Source organism: Tachysurus vachellii, chromosome 1 (genome assembly GCF_030014155.1).
Source record: "Tachysurus vachellii isolate PV-2020 chromosome 1, HZAU_Pvac_v1, whole genome shotgun sequence".
NCBI lineage: Eukaryota > Metazoa > Chordata > Actinopteri > Siluriformes > Bagridae > Tachysurus > Tachysurus vachellii.
The window spans coordinates 31,572,574-31,592,317 of record NC_083460.1 but is presented as its reverse complement, the minus strand read 5'-3'; the positions used below and the strand labels follow the sequence as shown (position 1 = coordinate 31,592,317).

At 38.6% G+C, this 19,744-nt stretch overlaps 1 protein-coding gene and 1 long non-coding RNA gene across 3 annotated transcripts; both read right to left on the bottom strand.

The window, feature by feature from the left end:
- Window positions 1-4,955: 4,955 nt before the first annotated feature.
- Window positions 4,956-6,225, bottom strand: LOC132842222 (uncharacterized). The gene is made up of 3 exons (XR_009648004.1): window positions 5,830-6,225; window positions 5,449-5,721; window positions 4,956-5,197 (listed from the first exon to the last, which is right to left on the bottom strand). It is a non-coding gene; the product is annotated as an uncharacterized LOC132842222 (long non-coding RNA).
- Window positions 6,226-6,893: 668 nt separating this feature from the next.
- On the bottom strand, window positions 6,894-9,654 carry s1pr4 (sphingosine-1-phosphate receptor 4). 2 transcript variants are annotated; one of them, XM_060883297.1, is made up of 2 exons: window positions 9,527-9,654; window positions 6,894-8,541 (listed from the first exon to the last, which is right to left on the bottom strand). In XM_060883297.1, the coding sequence occupies exon 2, from the start codon at window positions 8,432-8,434 to the stop codon at window positions 7,283-7,285; it is 1,152 nt and encodes a 383-aa protein (XP_060739280.1). In that variant the 5' UTR covers window positions 8,435-8,541; window positions 9,527-9,654; the 3' UTR covers window positions 6,894-7,282. The 2 variants fall into 2 exon arrangements, with proteins under 2 accessions (XP_060739280.1, XP_060739288.1); XM_060883305.1 differs by having other exon boundaries at window positions 6,894-8,582; window positions 9,527-9,639.
- Window positions 9,655-19,744: the final 10,090 nt, after the last annotated feature.

The window sequence follows — 19,744 nt, the reverse complement described above, 5'->3', positions numbered from 1 at the left end:
TGAATCATCAGGGCTTGCAGGGCTCAATCATGCATGCTCCCACTAAGGCCACAAAATCATTAGATAAAGGATTTTAAAAAATGACGTGAATTCTGTCAATGAATTAACATCTCTTAATCCTATAAAATGGAATATAGTTCTCTGCTACATCTTGTGATTGACACACAGAAACACACCCAGCAGTTGGAGACAGTAGAGCGTTGTGGCCTCACGTGTACTCAGGTGCTGGAATGTGTTCAGTAGTTCAGACACACACACACACACACAAACACACACACACACACACACACAGACATACACACCTGTCTGCTGCACACCCGGAGGCCAGGCGCTGTGCTGTAATTATGAGAGAAGCACAAGTATCATTTGCACGCAACAAATGTTAACTTTTTGCGTTTTTGCTGACAAAGAAAAAAGACTATGGGCATGATTTACTGCAGTCAGTTAACCTTTATCATTTCACCTGCAGTGCAGCTATTGATTAAATACTAAACCATATATCTAGGTGTCGATACATTTTTTAATTAGGTTTGTTTATAACTATTAATGAATTTGTTCTTGTCTGGAAGAATCTTCCATAAATGTTGATAGGGTCAAGAAATCAGTAAGGAGATGTGTAATTAACATTTATGGAAGGAGTCTCCAGTGTCAGCGCTTTGTAATAGTCAGAGTTAAACTTTGTCATTTCTCACCAAGTTGTTACCTTAAACTGAGAAAAAAAAGTGAGTCTGGTGAAGAACGGTTGTTAATTTAAGCACATGAGAACAGGGACTGTAATTATAAATGAATAAAAAAAAATTCTTTAATATTCTAATATTATTTAAAAGGAGGAAAACATTTCAGGACTTAATTTTCCTTGTGTTACAGGAAACGAATTAACTTTGTAGCGTTAGCAGTGAATCCACTTAAAACTCACTCCAGCTGAAACACACCATAGGTTTTATTACTTGCTAATACTGATATATCGTAGTTGTGCTATGAACATGAATCCCAGGCTAAAGTGTAATACTGGTAGTAAACAGGATGGTAATGTATATGACCACAGTAATGTCTTCAATCATCTTAAAATGAGCGGCATGGCAAAAGTAAATGCACCTAGACAGATCTAAATTCAGACCAGCAGAGCCGTGGCTGTATTTTGCACTCACTCATCCCTGATCACTAATGTGCTGAAGATCAAGGAGCTGGAAATAAAAGTAAAACACATTTCAGGTTATGGTGCATTTACACAGACTGATGGCTGCTGCTGCTGAGCTCAGACACCTGCCCCTCTCGCTGTTCTGTTCACTAATGATCCTTCAAACTGCGTGTGACATTTGATACATAATCTGGAAACTTGGCAGGCAAACAGTGACAAATCTTGCATGCTGTTCTCCCTTTTGTAAATGTTATGTCTACTACAGACTGCAGGTCAAATGAGCCTCGTGTGGAAACATGCTCCTGAATTTGGATCAACTACTCAAGCATTTCACACTGATTGAAGAAATATGAGGAGAATTACAAGCACAGCTTCCCAAACTAGGGGTTCATGACTTGTGTGATTTCTTTAGTTTTATTTACTTTATTAGGAAATTAATATTACAAATATCACTCTAACTATGAAGAATGTTTTTGTGTGTTTCTGTTTTGTGTTCGAACAAGCAGGGCTTAAATTAAGAACATGCTGCTTTAATCTTTTCACTCTCCTGAAATGCTGTGCACATTTCTCCATCTATCCATTTACTTTCACTAATTCCTACTTACAATATCAAGAGTGTCTGATTATTACAGTTTTTCTCAGTTGCTTTGGAGCATTTCTCGAATCATCCTTAAGATTTGCAAATCAGTAAGTGCATTCTCAAAACATTGTGTACAAACAGCACAATACATTGGATTTCTTGCCAAAGCCTGTTTTTTGCGCAAAATCCTTAGTACTTCTCTCAAAAGTAAGTATTTTTATCAATGAGCATATCATTGCCATCAAAATAACAAGTCATTCTATCATTGTTTACGAACAAGACAGTCAAAATGTTTAGTCATTTTTTCAATATGACAATGCTTTATTTTAGTATTTCCTGATGTAAACTATGTTTTGGAGTACAAGTATTGCAAATGCAGGAGGCTGAATTTCTTCTATGTGGCAACTATGAATTTCAACAGCACAAATTTACACATTACTGTATGTGGGATATTGATTGTAAGAGACTGGACAGGATTCTCTTTACTAGTGGACTGACAAAAAAAATTACAATATAATGTCATTGTGATAGAAAATAAAAAGACACAAATTAAAATTCCAAAAGGTAAACATAGGAAACACTTCTTAGGCAGAACTGCGCATGCTGCACTATACAGTGCAATCTGTCTCTACCCCCTGACGTCCCAGTCTGTCGGGCCACAGATTTTCATCCACATCACAACAGATATCATCCCTTACAATACAGCGTGGAAAAAATCTTCTGGAATGTTTTAACCAGCCTCTGCAGGCTTCCGCTGTGATGTCCTCACATGCTGCATCCATGGCAGCCAGCAGGGTCATCTGAGTATGTGGCTGGCAATCATAGACCTTCCACCTCCATGCTGAATAGAACTCCTCAATTGGGTTGAGGAATGGGGAATAGGGTGGGAGAAATTGCATCAGCATTCTGTTATGGGTCAGAAACCATTGCTTGATGGTGTTTGAGTGATGGAAACTCACAAGAAGGTGAGGAGATGCTGTGTGTTGTATAGGCCTATAAGGGGAATATGAGATAGCACACCGTGCTCTGACATAGCAGCACACATAGTGATATTTCCTCCCCGCTGGCCTGGGAAACCAAAAGTAGCTCTGTGGCTGATGACATTTCGACCACGTCTTCTGCTTTTGCTCAGATTGAAGCCAGCCTCATCCACATATATAAAGTTGTAAGGTGGTCCACTTGACTCCAATTCCATTATAGGCTACAACCCAGAAGATACCCAATTAGTTATGCACATTCATTTCATTTCATTTGTAGACACTTGTACACAATCCATTAAATGATGTACTGTACCAAAGCATTCGCAATTTGATCTAAGCAAGGAGAAATGTTCTTATGATGAGCACAAATGACTAAATGATGTGGAGGTTGAACAAGTAGTTTTGAGAATTTCATTTCTGCTCTGAGAAACGTTCCAAAGCGACTGAGAAAAACTGTAAATCTGAATTTAAAAGTCCTAAATTAATTGAGGGAACGTAATAGAAATGTTTGGGAACCACTGAATGAACTAATAGTATTTCCATGTACTTATTCTTGTTTTTCTGTTGAATCTATATATTAAAAATAAAGTATTTATTACCCTCAATATCTTCTGTCCAATCAGAATTTAGAATTCAACACCATTTATTGTTATAACAGCTTCCTTAAAGGACCTAATGAACATTTCTAAATGTCATTATGTTTCATAAATGTGCAGTTAAAGTTGTTTTCCAAAAATGTTTTTTAAAAATGTTTTCCAAAATAAAGTAAAAACAGTGACATATAAAACATATATATATATATATATAGACACCCTTATACAAAGACACCCTTATCCAAAGCAACAAACTCACAACCTTCCAATTGGTAGCCCAACACCTTAACCACTAGGCTACCATATCCCTGATAAACTATATCATTTCTGTGCACAGGTTTTGCCATAAGCCTTTGAATACCAATGCAGTGCTAATGAATGTGTTATGAATGTGTTTTATTGTGTTTTATATGAAAGTGTTATGAATATGTGTTATTCATTGTTTTATAATGCAATATTTTACTAAAGTATTAAATATATAGTCTCAGTATGGATCTGATAGGAGCCAAACATCTAAGATAAAATCTGCTGTATCAGATAAGGCATCCCGTAACAAATGGAACTGGATTTGTAAGAAATATATTTTTTTTTTAACTGGAAATGATTACATTTACAATTAGACTTGTCTCTTTTTCTTGTTGTTGTTTTGTTTTTTGTTTTGTTTTGTTAGGATTATTAGATTTTTACTTTATGCTTCTGTTTACAATTGAATTGATATTTGCTAAAAGTTTAAATGTGACTTGCATTAGCTGTTTTTTGTTATTGTTGTTTTGTTTTTTAAACATTTCAATTCAACTAGTTCAATTATTTGGGTATTTGCTTTATCAGATGGAATGATATAAAATACATGGTTACGTTTACAGTTTTTCTCGATCGATTTGGTACATTTCTCCAAACTCAGGTAACAGCTCTCAAAACAGTTAACACAGCAAACTAAACACACTCTTATGCTGGCGAAACCGTTAAGTATTCACTGCACAATGAAACACAGCATTTTATTCTAGTAATGCATTTATTAAAATTCAATATTAACATCAAAACCAAAAGTGTGTTCTCTGTTGATTTTATAACAAATTCAGCTGGAGATACACAAAGAAATAAATGAAAATACATGTTTTTCATTTTCTTTGAGGAGTTCAGGTGTACAACAATAAGTTGTCACCCCACACACACAAAAATATATATATATTATGCAAATAAGTACATAGGTAAATAAAAAATAAAGTGATAAATGTACTGCATTCATTGAATCAATTATTTTATTGATCATGCCTCTCAATTACATCTGGCCAGAGAATTTCATCAACATCACAGAAAATATTTTAACGAGTCATGCATCGTGGGAAAAAACGCCTTGAATGCTGTATCCAACCTTGATATGCTTGTGCCCCAATATCTCCACAGGCCTCTTCCATCGCTTGAAGAAGACTTACTTGGTTGTAAGGGTTGCAATCATGTACTTTCCATCTCCAAGAGGAGAAGAATTCCTCAATTGGATTCAGGAAAGGAGAATATGGTGGAAGAAACACCATCCTGAATTGTGGGTGATTCTCAAACCACTCGCACTAGTGCTGAATGGTGAAATTGGACATTGTCCCAAACAACTACAAAATTCCACACTATTTGCTCCTGATCACCCTGCAGAAAGAGGATTTCATTGAGGTTTAAAAATATAGGAGCCTTGCTGTGTTGTATGGTCCCAAGACAGCATTGTGTGCCACAACAACAGTTGTAGAAATTGCTGCACAGAGAGTGATGTTGCCTCCTCATTGTCCAGGGACATTGACTGTAGCACGATGGCCAATCACATTTCTCCCTCTTCTCCTTTTTTTTGAAGATTGAAGCCTGCTTCATCAATATACAGGTGCTCATAATGAGTTGCACTGCTATCCAACTCCAAGATTCTCTAGAGTAAAAAGAACACAAGGTAAAATATAGTAAATTTGTGTTTTACAGTAATGGCATTGATTGCAGTCAATACTACTGTGAAATTGTTGCTGAAGTTTGAGTTCACACTTTGAAGCAGCGGTTTACATAGATATGCCTAAATCTTTTCACATATAGCAGCATGGAATAGTTTATGGACAGATACTTAAAATTCAGGAAAAATATATATTTCAGTTGACAGTAAAATTGCAGTAATTGGGTTGCACATACTTGAACAAACTGGAATCGCAACTCCTTCACTCTAATGGGGTTCCTCTCAAAGGGCACTTTGTATACTTGCTTCATTCGGATAGCATTTCTTCTTAGAACACGGTCAATTGTGGAGCGACTGCATTGGTGGATATTGTGGAACAGTTGATTGTCCTGTGTTATTCTTTGCTGAATTTCTTTGAGGCGGAGGGTGTTGTTCTGGACCACCATGTCAACAATGGCATGCTCTTGTTCAACTGAAAAAAGTCTTGTTCGTCCACCTGAACTTCAATTCTGAAAAAGGTTTGGACAAGCAGGAACATTTACTGTAGAGATCTAGACCTATGTCAAACAAGACTACATGGACTCTCATTGTGAAAGTAGAATGATATAGTTACTTACCGGTTTTCCCTCTGAAATGCACAGATAATTGAAGCCACTGTGGATCTGTTTATATTGGGCTGAACTCTCTGGCCAGCTTCTCTCAGTGAGAGCTCATGATTTATGACATGGTCAATAAGTGTGGCTCTGATTTCATTTGAAACACGCGTGTACCCTACCCTCATTCTACCTCTCCTCCCTCCTCTTCCTCTTTGCCCTCCTCTTCCTCCCTGTCCACCTCTTATATTTTCTCTTTCCACTATACCATTGCCCTCCAATCTATCCATCTCTTCAAACTCTTGTCCTCTTCCTACATCCTCAGCTCTTCTCGCTCTTCCTCCTACATCTTCAGCTCTTCTTTCTCTATCTCATCTTTCTCTATCTCCTCTTCCTCTTCTCCCTCTACCCTGGCCACCACCTCTCACTCTTAAACCTCTTCTGTTTCCACTGCTCATACTTCTTTTTTTTTTGTCTTACTGTATCTCCTCATTTGTCTTCTTTGTTCTTCTTCTCTTCCCCTTTTGTAGTTGTTGTAATTACGTAAGACAGCTGTGTGAACAATTAGGAGATTGTCTTTTTCTGTGTTGAGTGGATTACTAACTCATCAGATAACAATTTGGCGTTAATTGAAGACACAAGGTGTGAAACTGACTATTGTACAATTCACAGAGTTTTGTTTGTTGTGTTTTGAAAATGGTACAAAAATGCTTGTGATCTTTGTGAAGAACAATGAAAAAGTTACAGATGTTTTTCCTGATATATTAAAGATTTGGTTGGCTGTATGAACTGCTGTGATAAAATTAGAGATTTTTGTGCACAGTGTTTTGAGAAAATTATGCTTTTGATTTGTGATTTGTATGAAACGAAGGTGAATTTACTATCTGTTTAGGACAATTACAAAGTGTACTGATCACTGTGTTAACTGCTTTGAGAGCTGTTACCTGAGTTTGGAGAAATGTACCAAATCGATTGAGAAAAACTGTAATAAACACCTGTAATAGGAATTGTGTAAAAGTCGCCATCTTGTGGCCAGCTGGTGTAAGTGACTGTAAAGCAAGAGCAACAGAAAAAAGAGCAACTTCAAATACCACTAAATATTTCTCTTTATTATAGATATAGAGCTCTTATATTACAGGACAGCATTACAAATGTAAACATTTCACTAACATCAATAACAACAATAATAACATCCAATATGTCCAAAAATATCCATCATCATCAGTTACCTAACAATTATCAAGAAAGTTACTATTCAATATATAAATGTAAAATGATCATTAAAACACATTCTTTTAAAATGAAACTAGGAGAATTTGTTCTGCAGAAAAGGTAGGAAAAGGTGCATTTTCTATTCTGAGAGGTGTGATGGTGGCCTTGAGTGAATAACGTTTTCGTGTGTGTGTTTTGTGGGTGCATGCATGTTTGTGTATGTGGGTGTGTGCATCCGTTGTGGTTTATGTGTGAAACATGTGGTTTAATTGCTCGACGCAGACAGACAGGAGGTGGTGGAGCTCAGCCTGGTCTTCTTCCCACTCCTCTCCTGGCTCTGTGGGCTCGTGCTCAGGTTACGCACCTTGTTGAAGCTGTTGCGCAGGCTGCTATGGCGGCTGACTGATGTGCTCGACGTCTCCTTGGACGAGAAGCCGTCTGGGTGGCAGATGCAGCACAGGAGGCTTTTGATGGCCTTGCGCAGATCCTGGCTGCCCAGCGAGTAGATGAGCGGGTTGACGGCTGAGTTGAGGACGGCTAGTGCGATGACCCACTGTGGGCTGAAGAGAGCATTGCAGAGGCGTGAGGAACAGAAATAATCCACAAAGAGCAGGATGAACAACGGGCCCCAGAACAGCATAAACGCACCCACGATGGAAATCACAGCCTTGAGGAGCCGCATGGACCGCTTTCTGCACTTCATCAAGCCTGTCACTGTGTTCTTGCGGACGTGCCAGTAGATGGAGAAATAGAGGCCGCCGATGGTCAGAAGGATGATGAAGAAAAGGATCAGTGCAAACAGGATGTAGCTCTTGGAGTACAGAGGCAGGAGAGTTGAGCACGAATTTAGGTCACACATGCAGTTCCAACCAAACAGTGGCAGGAAGCCGATGATAAACGCCGTGATCCAGCATAGTGCCGCCATGATGTAGATCCGATATGTCTTTTTGCCCCTGTTCTCAGACTCTGATTTCAGCATGGTAGCATAGCGCTCCACAGCGATCAGCAGCAAACTGAACACGGAGGCGGCCAATGCCACAAACAGGAGTCCTTCACGCAGGAGCCAGAGGAGCGGGCTGAGCTGCAGGGTGTGCCGTCCCGACATGCAGATGTTCACTACATATGCTGCACCTGTCAGCAGATCACTGAGTGCAATGTTGGCAATACAGATGTTCAGCCAGCGGTGGTGCATGCGCACGCGGAACAGCACGGCCAGCAGCACCAGCAGGTTTTCCAATATGATCAGGACGCTGATGCAGAGGAGGACGGCTGAACCTGTGCTGATGCTGCTCTTGTTTGATGTTCTGTGCTGCAGTCTCCCGGTGTAGTTATAATGCTGCAGGATGATGCTTCCGTTGTTTTGGCTGTACACATCTGGGCAGGGTGCAGAACTACTAACAGTGTGCATGAATTCCATGACTGAAACACAGGTTTGATTTTCTGAGGTTTGGTTCAAATCTCACTGAGAAGACTCTCCTGTCTTTCGTCTCCCTCTCCTGCTGGTTCTGCAGCTCTTACAACTTCCTGGTAGAATAAACGTATTCGTTTTATTGGTACATAAATACCTATGGGGTAAATCTGGTGTTATTAAAGTGCATCAGTACAATGATAAAAAACATCTGTAGTTAAAGTTGCCTTTGCAATCACAAATTGCTCCTAAACGTTCTAAGTTATGCTTTTTATGTATGAAGAAAATCATTGAATGTTGTGCTGTTATAGGAAAATAATCAACAGCAGGCTTCTCTGTTGAAATAATTGCCCAAAAGTTGATTACTATCATAAAAAAGCGTGTTTGAAAGCGTTTTAAAAATATTTATATTTGGATTTATTTTTTGAAAAAGGTGAAAAACGTATCTACAGTACCTCCAAATCCTCTATTTAAATAAAGTTTTCAGTTTCCTTCTGAGATACAATACTGACACGTGTTCACAGTGCATTTAAATATCTGTATTTTTACTACACATAACCACTACTCTTGTGGTTATAGGTGGAGTTTCCTTTACTATCCGTTTAAAAAGTCTTGCGTGTGTTTTGCAAAGTGTATCACTGACAGTATTTAAATGCCCTGGTTAAATCTTGGGGGGAAAAAAACCCTTGCAGAAACATAAAGCATTAAATTTACTATACATTACATGCAATACTAATTAAGTTACAGATGAGTTTAAGAGATAAAATTGAAATAAAATCGACCCAAACAGAATCTTTAACACACACACAAACAAGTCTATTTGTTAGATTTGTGTTTTTTTTTCTTTTCATCAAACTGAATTAAGCCACACATTGTGTTTTTTTTGGACTGTGCATTAAAAAGAAACAAGCAAGTTGTGTTGTATGAATATAAAAGGTTGAAAGGTGGTTTCTCAGAAAAAAGCACAATCATTTACAATTTCCTATTTACAATTTCCTATTTTTTAAAATAGCACTATAAACACTACTGTTACTTTACATTTTAATGTTTGTTCCAGTTCAGATGTTTTTTTTTGTTATATGTCTGTGCAAGATGCCTTACCTCATACATGTGATGCTGAAGCATGTGCAGCCATCCTCAACACACACTGAGCAATCATCTTCTACGCACAGCTACAGTATAACGAGGAAGGAAGCTTTCTATAGCATTTTGACACACCCAGGGCTCAGAAAGGGCTCATGAACTAAACTGTATTTTTTACACATTGTCTTCTAAAAATGTCCAACAGAATTGTGACAGCTTCCAGTTAAAACTATTGCACGTATCACACTGGTTACTCGTTGTAAGGACATTGTGCTTGATCATCACACCGAGGTATTCCAGGGCACAGCATTAATAAAGAAATTTCGAAAATATATTTAAAAATAAAAAATCTATAATATACAATTCTTTTATTGTATTATTTATGTATAATAGTCTAAAAACCAAAGAGGACTACATGCCAATCCAATCACCATAAAAACCCCACACCAAAAAGTTCTTTCACCTTTTTTGTGAAGAAAAAACATAAATTGCTACCAGTTGATTCAGATTTTTATATGTTTTTATGCTATCATGTTTTTGATTATGCTCTGTTCACAGGTGTTGCTGCAATACTTAGACATACACATCATCAAATAGTGCCCTATATTATGCCACCGGTCTTACAAACACTGGACCTCACAAAAGAAAAAAAATAGGTTACCCAACATTTTGCAGAAGCAGCCCAGCAAACAGGAACTACTGCTGGGGTGTGTGTCGGCCTCCTCCCTTATTTTCTCACTTCACCTCATCCAGCTGTGAACAAAAAAAAACAACTTGCCACTTAAACATGTCACACTCATTATTCTATTCTTCCAGAATCAAACTAAAAAAAGGGCTCTGTGTCTAATTTTACATTTTATCTACATTTCACTGCTTGAGAGAAGAGAAGAGAAGAGAAGAGAAGAGAAGAGAAGAGAAGAGAAGAGAAGAGAAGAGAAGAGAAGAAAAGAGAAGAGAAGAGAAGAGAAGAGAAGAGAAGAGAAGAGAAGAGAAGAGAAGAGATAAGAAGAAAAGAGAAGAGAAGAAAAGAGAGGAGATGGAGAAGAGAAGAGAAGAGAAGAGAAGAGAAGAGAAGAGAAGAGAAGAGAAGAGAAGAGAAGAGGAGATGGAGAAGAGAAGAGAAGAGAAGAGAAGAGAAGAGAAGAGAGGAGATGGAGAAGAGAAGAGAAGAGAAGAGAAGAGAAGAGAAGAGAAGAGAAGAGAAGAGAAGAGAAGAGAGCATCTCTTCATGTCAAGACCAAACAGGCTGATTATAGTCTACGGACCTACATTTAATAGCAAATGATTCCTAAAAACCCAAACTGAATTTAATGTATATCTCCCTCTTTCCACTTTTTTTTTTACAGTGAACTGAAAGGGTTGCTGTTGTTGTTTTTTCTAACTTGATACACCAAACTGTCACTCAATCAGTGGAATCAGCTGAAAAAACAGGATGACATCAAAGTACCACATCCTTGTGAGTTACACCCTAAACAGTCACCTTCTCTCTATTGACAATCAAACCATAGCTGAGATATAGAGGGTGTGAAACACCCTGTTAATTCAACGCTCTCAAAACCGTCAAACTAAACCGACCTTGTGTTTGCATGCTTCTTAACAGGAAATTACCTTTAAACATTGATTTCTTTTGCATCACACTGTAGGTTGTTTTTCTGATTATTACTGGGCAAATAAAACATTATGAAACCATGTGAAAACTTTATGAACTCAACAAATCTTTATTCAACAGGATCAAATCTTCTTGTAAAGATTAGTGTGTTAAGGTTCTGGTGCTTCTGGCATTTCAACTCACAACGATCCAGTGAAAGTTGGCATTTCAAGTGCACAACAACATATAACTTTTATCACGTCATACCTGGTATGTTTCGCCACAGCTAGGAAGCACCTAATTTCAAAGAAATTTCACATCTTCCTGATGCATGTCAACAAATATGAAAGATTATTTCATCATCAATAAGTGGTGCATACATAGTATTTAAAAGCATATTTCTGGCTGCAAGTCAAGTCAAGTCAAGTCAAGAAGCTTTTATTGTCATTTTAACCAGATATAGCTGTTGCAGTATATCTCACAGTGAAATGAGACAATATTTCTCCAGGACCATGGTGCTACATAAAAACAAAGACAGCTATAAGGACTTAGTAAGTAAGTCTTAGCCACATAAAGTGCATCTGTGCAACCTGGTGCAGGACAAGAAAAAAAAGACAAGAAAATACACAATAAAAAACAATACAAGACAATACACAAAAGACAATACACAAAAGACAATAAACAGAAACCGCGTAACATGAGTGTAAATACTGTATGTTGAAACAACATTGCGTGTGCAGAAATACTGAATTGAACACATTAGTATTATAGCAGCAGTTACCAGAGATATTGTAAAGGATTGTGCAAAACAGCAATCGACTGAAATGTGAGACAGCATGTGCAAAGAGCAAAAAACAGTGTGCAAAACAGCTTGTAAACAGTTTGATGGATATACAGTATATTGGAAGTGTGTGTAGTTGGTGTAGGTCTGTGCAGTCCATACAGTTGATGTGCTTGTGTGCATTGTGCACAGTACAGTTCAGTTCAGTTTTTAAGGAGTCTGATGGCTTGTGGAAAGAAAGTCTGGACGTGAGGGCCCGAATGCTTCGGTAACTTTTTCCAGAAGGCAGGAGGGTGAAGAGTGTGTGTGAGGGATGTGTGGGGTCATCCACAATGCTGCTGGCTTTGCGGATGCAGCGTGTGGTGTAAATGTACATGATAGAGGGAAGAGAGACTTCAATGATCTTTGAACCAGACAGTGATGCAGCTGCTCAGAATGCTCTCAACGGTCCCTCTGTAGAACGTAGTCAGGATGCGGGGAGGGAAGTAGAGACACTGCTGGGCTTTCTTGGTGATGGAACTGGTGTTGAGTGACCAGGTGAAGTTCTCTGCTAAATGAACACCAAGAAATTTGGTGCTGTTGATGATCTCTACAGATGATCCGTCAATGTTCAGCGGAAAGTGGTCGCTCTGTGCTCTCCTGAAGTCAACAACCATCTCTTTGGTTTTATCCACATTCAGAGACAGGTTGTTGGCTCTACACCAGTCAGTTATCTGTTGCACTTCCTCTTTGTATGCTGACTCGTCATTCTTGCTGATGAGACCCACCACGGTCATGTCATTGGCGAACTTGATAATATGGCTTCCTGATTGGCTCCAGTGCTCAGTGTTATGGTTCTGGAGATGCTGTTCCTGATCCGGACTGACTGAGGTCTCTTAGTCAGGAAGTCCAGGATCCAGTTGCAGAGGGAGGTGTTCAGTCTCAGCAGGCTCAGCTTCCCAATCAGGTGCTGAGGGATGATTGTATTGAATGCCAAACTAAAGTCTATGAACAGCATTCATACGTATGTGTCTTTATTGTCCAGGTGGGTGAGGGTTAAATGAAGGGCCGTGGCAATGGCATCGTCCGTGGAGCGGTTTGGATGATATGCGAACTGTAGGGGTTCCAGTTAGGGTGGTAACTGGGTCTTGATGTGCCTCATGATGAGCTTCTCGAAGCACTTCAGGGTGTGGGTGAGCACACCCTGAAGTGTGTCTCTAGTCTTCAGCAGTGCACGCACTTTAGCAGTTATCCACAGCTTCTGGTTGGAGTATGTGGTGATGGTCTTGGAGACGGTCAAGTTATCAATGCACTTGCCGATGTGACTGGTCACTGATGCCGTGTACTCCTCTAAGTTGATGGAGTCGCCGTTGGTTGCAGCCTCCCTGAAGATGTTCCAGTCAGTGCACTCAAAGCAGTGCTGAAGAGCAGAGGTAGCGCCTGCTGGCCAGGTTTTCACCTGCTTCAGAACCAGTTTAGTGCGTCTGATGAGTTGTCTGTATGCTGGAATTAGCATAACAGATATGTAGCCGAGGTGGGGGCAGGGCTCCGCACGATACGCGCTGGGAATGTTTGTGTAAACAAGATCCAACGTGTTTTCCCCTCTCGTTGCAAAGTCCACATACTGATGGAATTTAGGGAGCACTGTACTCCTTGCAGTAGTGGTTGGGTGACATTAAGGATTTTGGACTCTAGACTGAATGCAAACAAACAATACATCATGGCTTAATAGTTACATTTGTACAGCAACACTTTTTTTAAATATACATGAATATTTTTTTCCTGAAATTTTCACTTGCACATGAAAATGCATGTGAGAGGTTTCCAAACCAATGATCACTTCATTTACAGATTGGGAGAGAGTGGCTCACAATATCCTCTTTTGTTTTATAGGATTTGTTTTACAAAATAAAATGATGCATATAAAAATCCCACATTAAGAATGTACATTCACCTGGTGGAGAACCTCACCTAGTCCCTCAACACTAGCTCCATCAGCAAGAAAGCCCAGCAGCATCTCTACGTTTTACAAAGAGAGACTCTCTTCCCTTTATCACAAACAAAGCCAACAGCATTGTGGATGACCACACATACCCCTCACATCCCTCACACTCATTCTCATTTATTATCCCTCCCGCCATCTGGGAAAAGATACAAAAGCATTCATGCCCTCACAACCAGCCCATGTAACAAGTTTATTTCCTCAAGCCATCAGACTCCTCAACACCCATAACTGAACTGTACTTACCTGACATACACACATACACTTACTTATTCAGTATACATCTATGTTTACAGCACCATTTTATATCCTGTTCTGCACATCCACATTAACTGCTGCTATCTGCAAATCACCAACTGTACCAAATGCTGCCACAGATGCCATTTTATGTATCTGTCTTGTAGTGTATTATATTGTCTATTACTGCTTCAACTGCTTGCACTACATTTACATTTACAGCATTTGGCAGACACCCTTTTCCAGAGTAACGTACAGAAGTCTCTATCATTGGATACATTAACTCTGGGTCACTAGGTTATATACTTAAGATACCATGAGTCTAAAACATTGTTCAAGTTTTTTTATTTTATATATAAACATATATGCATATGAAGAAAGTGCTAGTTGAAGTATTTCATGAATAAGTAGGTCTTCAACCGTCATTTGAAAATAACCAGTGACTCAGCTGTCCAGACCCCTAGGGGAAGTTCATTCCAGCACCTTGGTGCCAGAAAAGAGTCTTGTAGTATACTTGCCTCTTACCCTGGAGAGATGGTGGAACCAGTAAAGTGATAAGGGATTTGAGGTAAGAGGGAGGTGTTCCGTTTTTGGCTTTGTAGGCAAGCATCAGTGTTTTGAATCTGATGCGTGCAGCTACCGGAAGCCAGTGGAGGGATCGCAGCAGCGGGGTGGGTAGAACTTTGGCAGGTTGAAAACAAGCCGGGCAGCTGCATTTTGGATCATTTGCAGATGACAAATTGGGTTCATAGGTAGACTTGCCAGCAGTGCGCTGCAGTGGTCCAGTCTTGATATGACAAGAGACTGAACAAGTACCTGAGCAGCCTGTGTGGACAAAAATGGCCGAATACTTCTAATGTTGTAGAGAAGGAACCGACATGAGTGAATCACATTAACAACATAAGGAGGAAAAGGACAGTTGATTGTCCATGGTTACCCCAAGGTTGCGAGCTTGAGCTGTGACTAAAGGGGAGATCAGTTCATTATGCAGGGATATTGAAAGATCATGACTTGGGGATGAATCACCTGGGATGATCAGAAGTTCAGTTTTGCTAGGATTGAGCTTTAAATGATAAGCAGTCATACATTATAATATTTCTGCCAGACATGCTGAGATCCGATCTGAAGCAGTGGTATCTGAGGGTGGGAAAGAGAAGGTAAGTTGTGTATCATCAGCATAGCAGTGCTAAGAGAAACCATATGAGGAAATAACTTCACCATGGGAGTGAGAGTGTGCACTAGGTTGAACACTAGGCACTTTATGTAGATAGGAGTACTACTTTTTAATCCTGTGTTGTTTTATGTAGCACATGGTCCTAGAAAAATGTTGTTTCATTTTAGTATTTACTGCGTCAGCTATATATATTTGAAATGACAATAAAAGCTTCTTAACTCTTTATTCTTGACTTAAAGTGAACCCAGCCCACAGAGACATATACAAACTTGAACCAGGGACCCTGGACTTGCAGTGAGACAATGCTGCCCTAGCCACCACTATGCCAACCTAAAAAAATCTCTTTTAAAGCTAAAGATTTATTTCCCTGTTTTGGATTTTAATTAAAATTTTCATTTTGTAACTTGTCTGGTAAGGATCAGGGTAGCTAGTTTGCTAAGCTAGTGTGCTAGTGTGCACATTTTATGCTAATCTAAACTGACTGTGCTTTTTAGCTTACTGTATTGTTTTATTCACTTGTGTATTAGTCTGTCTAAATCGATTTGGCAAAAACTAAAGGTATGTATTAAGTGTATATAATTTTCCATGTTTGTCTTTTAGCATTCAGGCTCATATGTTTAACTCTTATGGTTTTAGTTAGCAAAGTGTCTTTCTGCTAGTCATATGTCATTAGTGAACAAGTCATCCCTTTTAACCAGCTTGCATAACGAAGTTGATGTTGATGAGAATGTTCAGGTTTGAGAAATTGCAACAGTTACAACATTACCTACATTTAAATATAAGAAAACGAGAGAAAAAAGAGGGGAAATCCCAGGTTAATATACGATATTTTCACCTTGAGTCAAAAAGATGAATATTTTACACTATCACTAGCTCAAGCTTTTCAGGAACCAAAAACTAACACCCAACTTGTAGCATTTAAATTTAGTTACTACCCTGTAATGACTATCAAGGGGTTTTTGTATGTAAATTATGCTACGAATGGAACTGGAAATCCTAGCTGCCCATGAAAAAAGCTTATACTGTTTAGTTTCATCTTCAACACGTGTTCCAGGGCAGATGTCTCAGCAAAACCCATGAGTCATACAGGGATTTCACCCTGACTTCTGCTTAACACATTTCAGATGTCTCAGCAGTATTGTGTACTATGTGTACTATGTGTACTATGTGAGCTCTTAATATAGAAATTATAACATATTAGAATTATATAGTGCATTAATGTAAACCTGTGATGACTCCTTCTGTCCAAACACAATCCAGAATTCAGCAGTGCTGTGGTATAAACTTGACTGACTAAATATATTTTATTTTATTTATTAAACTATGCATCAATAAAATGTATTTACAGGCCACTTTATTAGCATAGTCATTCAATTACACAGTCAGCCGAATGCACTGTGGTACCAGTGCAGTGGATAATTTTTTTGCGTATACAAACGGAGAGATTACGTTAATGTTAACATCAAACATCTGAATAGGAAAAAAAATCAAACACGGTGACTTTGAGCATGGTGTGTTTTTTGGTGCCAGACAAGCTAGTTTATTAATTTCAGAAAATGCTAATTTCATTTTTTTAGTGGGAACAGACTAAAACTGGACATATGGCTGACCAGAGTGCAACCTAAAGTGATATTAATGTTCAAAATGTTGGGGTGTACTGAGATCATTTTTATCACTACAGTTGTAAAGAGTGATTATTTGAGCTACCAAAGGCCTCCAGTCTGTTCAAAGCAGTTTGGTCATTCTTCTCTTATCTCTCTCATTAAGTGATTGCAGTTGGTATTCCTAAACTTGAATTACTTGCAAAGTGTGCCACCATGTGTTTGTATGTGGGCAGTGCAGTCTTTTATACCTGGAGAATGATCTTACCTGAAACCTAAAATGGATTTGTACTCCAGTTTTTGTCACAGTACTTCAATCTGACTCTTCAATCAAATCTCAATCTTCAATCAAAATGACTAAAAAGCAACCAAGTGTCAGGTTTTCTGATTCAGGTTACTTGATTCAGTTTTAAAATCATTCCTAGAATTCTTAATGGCTTTTAATGGATACCTGAGATTTCACAGAGAACTGAGACAGCATTGTGCTCATATGAGATAAAATCATAATGGATCCATGGATGGATCTGGTTAGGTACCAGCTACCTTCAAAAGAGCAAGAGTTATTCCTATCCTGAAGAAACCTGATCTGGAGCAATGAGACATCAGAAACTACAGAACGGTATCACTTTTTTTGATCACTTTTTTTTTTCACTTCACAATTTTTTTATCACTCATTTCTTTCTAAAATTCTTGAACGCATTGTTTATAATCATCTGTCAGTCTATCTCTCACAGAACAACCTCCAAGATCCCAACCAATCTATCTTCAAAGTAGCACACTCTCTTAGCTACAGTACATGTTGCTAGATCAGCCAAGCTGACATCAGTCCTCATCCTTCTCTACCGTTTGGCAGTCAACCACAAGACTCTCTTGTCCACCCTTGGACAAGTCTTGAAATTTGTGGAGCAGCATAGGAATGGTTTGCTTCCTACCTGCAAGGGAACTCATATCAGGTAACATTGAGGGGAGAAACAGCAACTCTACAAAGACCTTTCACTGGTGTACCCCAGGGCTCAGGATTTGGTCCTCTCCTCTATACTCACTCTCATAGCAAAGTTATATCCTGATAACACTCAACTTATCTTCTTCTTGACTTCAAAACGCTTTTGTATGTTGCTCTGGATAAGGCCGTCATGTAAATGCAAATGTCATATGTAGTGCATTTTCTGTAATAATATTATTGGTTAGCTCTATTTATCAGGCAAAAAGATTTATCTATATCTCTATTTATCAAGAATAAGAACTGTTTGCCTTATACAGGTATCTTTATATCAGATATGTTATTCAATTTAATTCAAGTTTATTTGTATAGTGCTTTTTACAATTGACATTGTCTCAAAGCAGCTTTAGAGAACATAAACATAGAACAAAAGGTTAATATAAATAATAATATAATGATTAATAGAATGCAAAATTCAAGATTAATATTAGATATATTTAGTTCACAATGTGTATGTATTTATCCCCTATGAGCAAGTCTGAGGTGACTCAGGCAGTAGTGGCAAGGAAAAACTCCCTTAAGATGGTAAAGGAACAAAAACCTTGAGAGGAACCAGACTCAAAGGGGAACCTCATCCTCATATGGGTGACACTGGAGGGTGTGATTATAAATATACAGTCTGACAAATGTTGTATTGATGCGAAAGATCACATGGAGTTCACATCTCCTCTTTAGTATCGCAGAGTCTAACTGGAGCTGGTAGATCTCTAGATTCTCAGAGTGGGCCCTCATCTCAGTGAAGGTCCAAAATCTTCATCGCACGGAAGACGATCTGAGCTGGTATAATTTCTGGTAGAAAGAGAGAAGCAGTGGAGAGGGATTAACATATCTGCTGTTCATAATATTTGCAAGTCTGATGTAATGGTGCACAATATTATGGGAAGTATTATGTGTATGCCTGACTAAAGAGATGAGTTTTTAATCTACATTTAAACTGGGAAAGTGTGTCTGAGCACAGAACACTATCAGGAAGACTGTTCCAAAGTTTGGGAGCTAAATACGAAAACGCTCTACCGCCTTTAGTAGATTTAGATATTCTGGGAACTACCAGAAGTCCTGAGTTTTGTGATCTCAGAGAGCATGAAGGATTGTAACGTGTTAGAAGACTAGTTAGATACATAGGAGCTAATCCATTAAGAGCCTTGTACAGTACATAAGTAGCAGCAGCTTGTAATCAGTTCTAAACTTAACAGGTAGCCAGTGTAGAGATGATAAAATTGGGGTTATATGATTATACTTTCTTGTCCTAGTGAGAACTCTGGCAGCTGCATTTTGGACTAACTGTAGCCTATTTATTAAAGATGCAGGACAACCACCTAGTAATGCATTACAATAGTCCAGTCTAGATTGTCATGAATGCATGAACTAGCTTCTCAGCATCAGATACAGACAGGATGTTTCTCAGCTCGGCAATATTTCTAAGGTGGAAGAAGCCTGTTTTTGTAGTATGGGCGATGTAGTATGATTTTCAAAATACAAGTTGCTGTCTAATATAATACCCAGGTCTTTCACTGTGGAGCTACTAGTAACAGTACATCCCTCTAAATTGAAGTTGAATTGTGAGAGCTTCTGTGTACTGGTTTTTGGACCAATAAATAGTATTTCTGTCTTATCAGAGTTTAACAACAGAAAATTACAGCTCATCCAATCTTTTATCTCTCTAACGCACTCGGTTAATTTGGACAATTTAGCTATTTCATCTGGTTTTGATCAGATATATAACTGTGTATCATCAGGATAACAGTGAAAACTAATCCCATGTCTTCTAATAATGTTCCCTAATGGAAGCATGTATATCGAGAAAAGCAGAGGTCCTAGGACTGATCCTTGAAGGACCCCATAATGAACTGGCAACAAACTGGAGGATTCACCAT

Excerpts from the sequence above, each read along its gene's own strand:
- s1pr4 (XM_060883297.1), bottom strand. The coding sequence starts at position 8,434 with ATGGAATTCATGCACACTGTTAGTAGTTCTGCACCCTGCCCAGATGTG.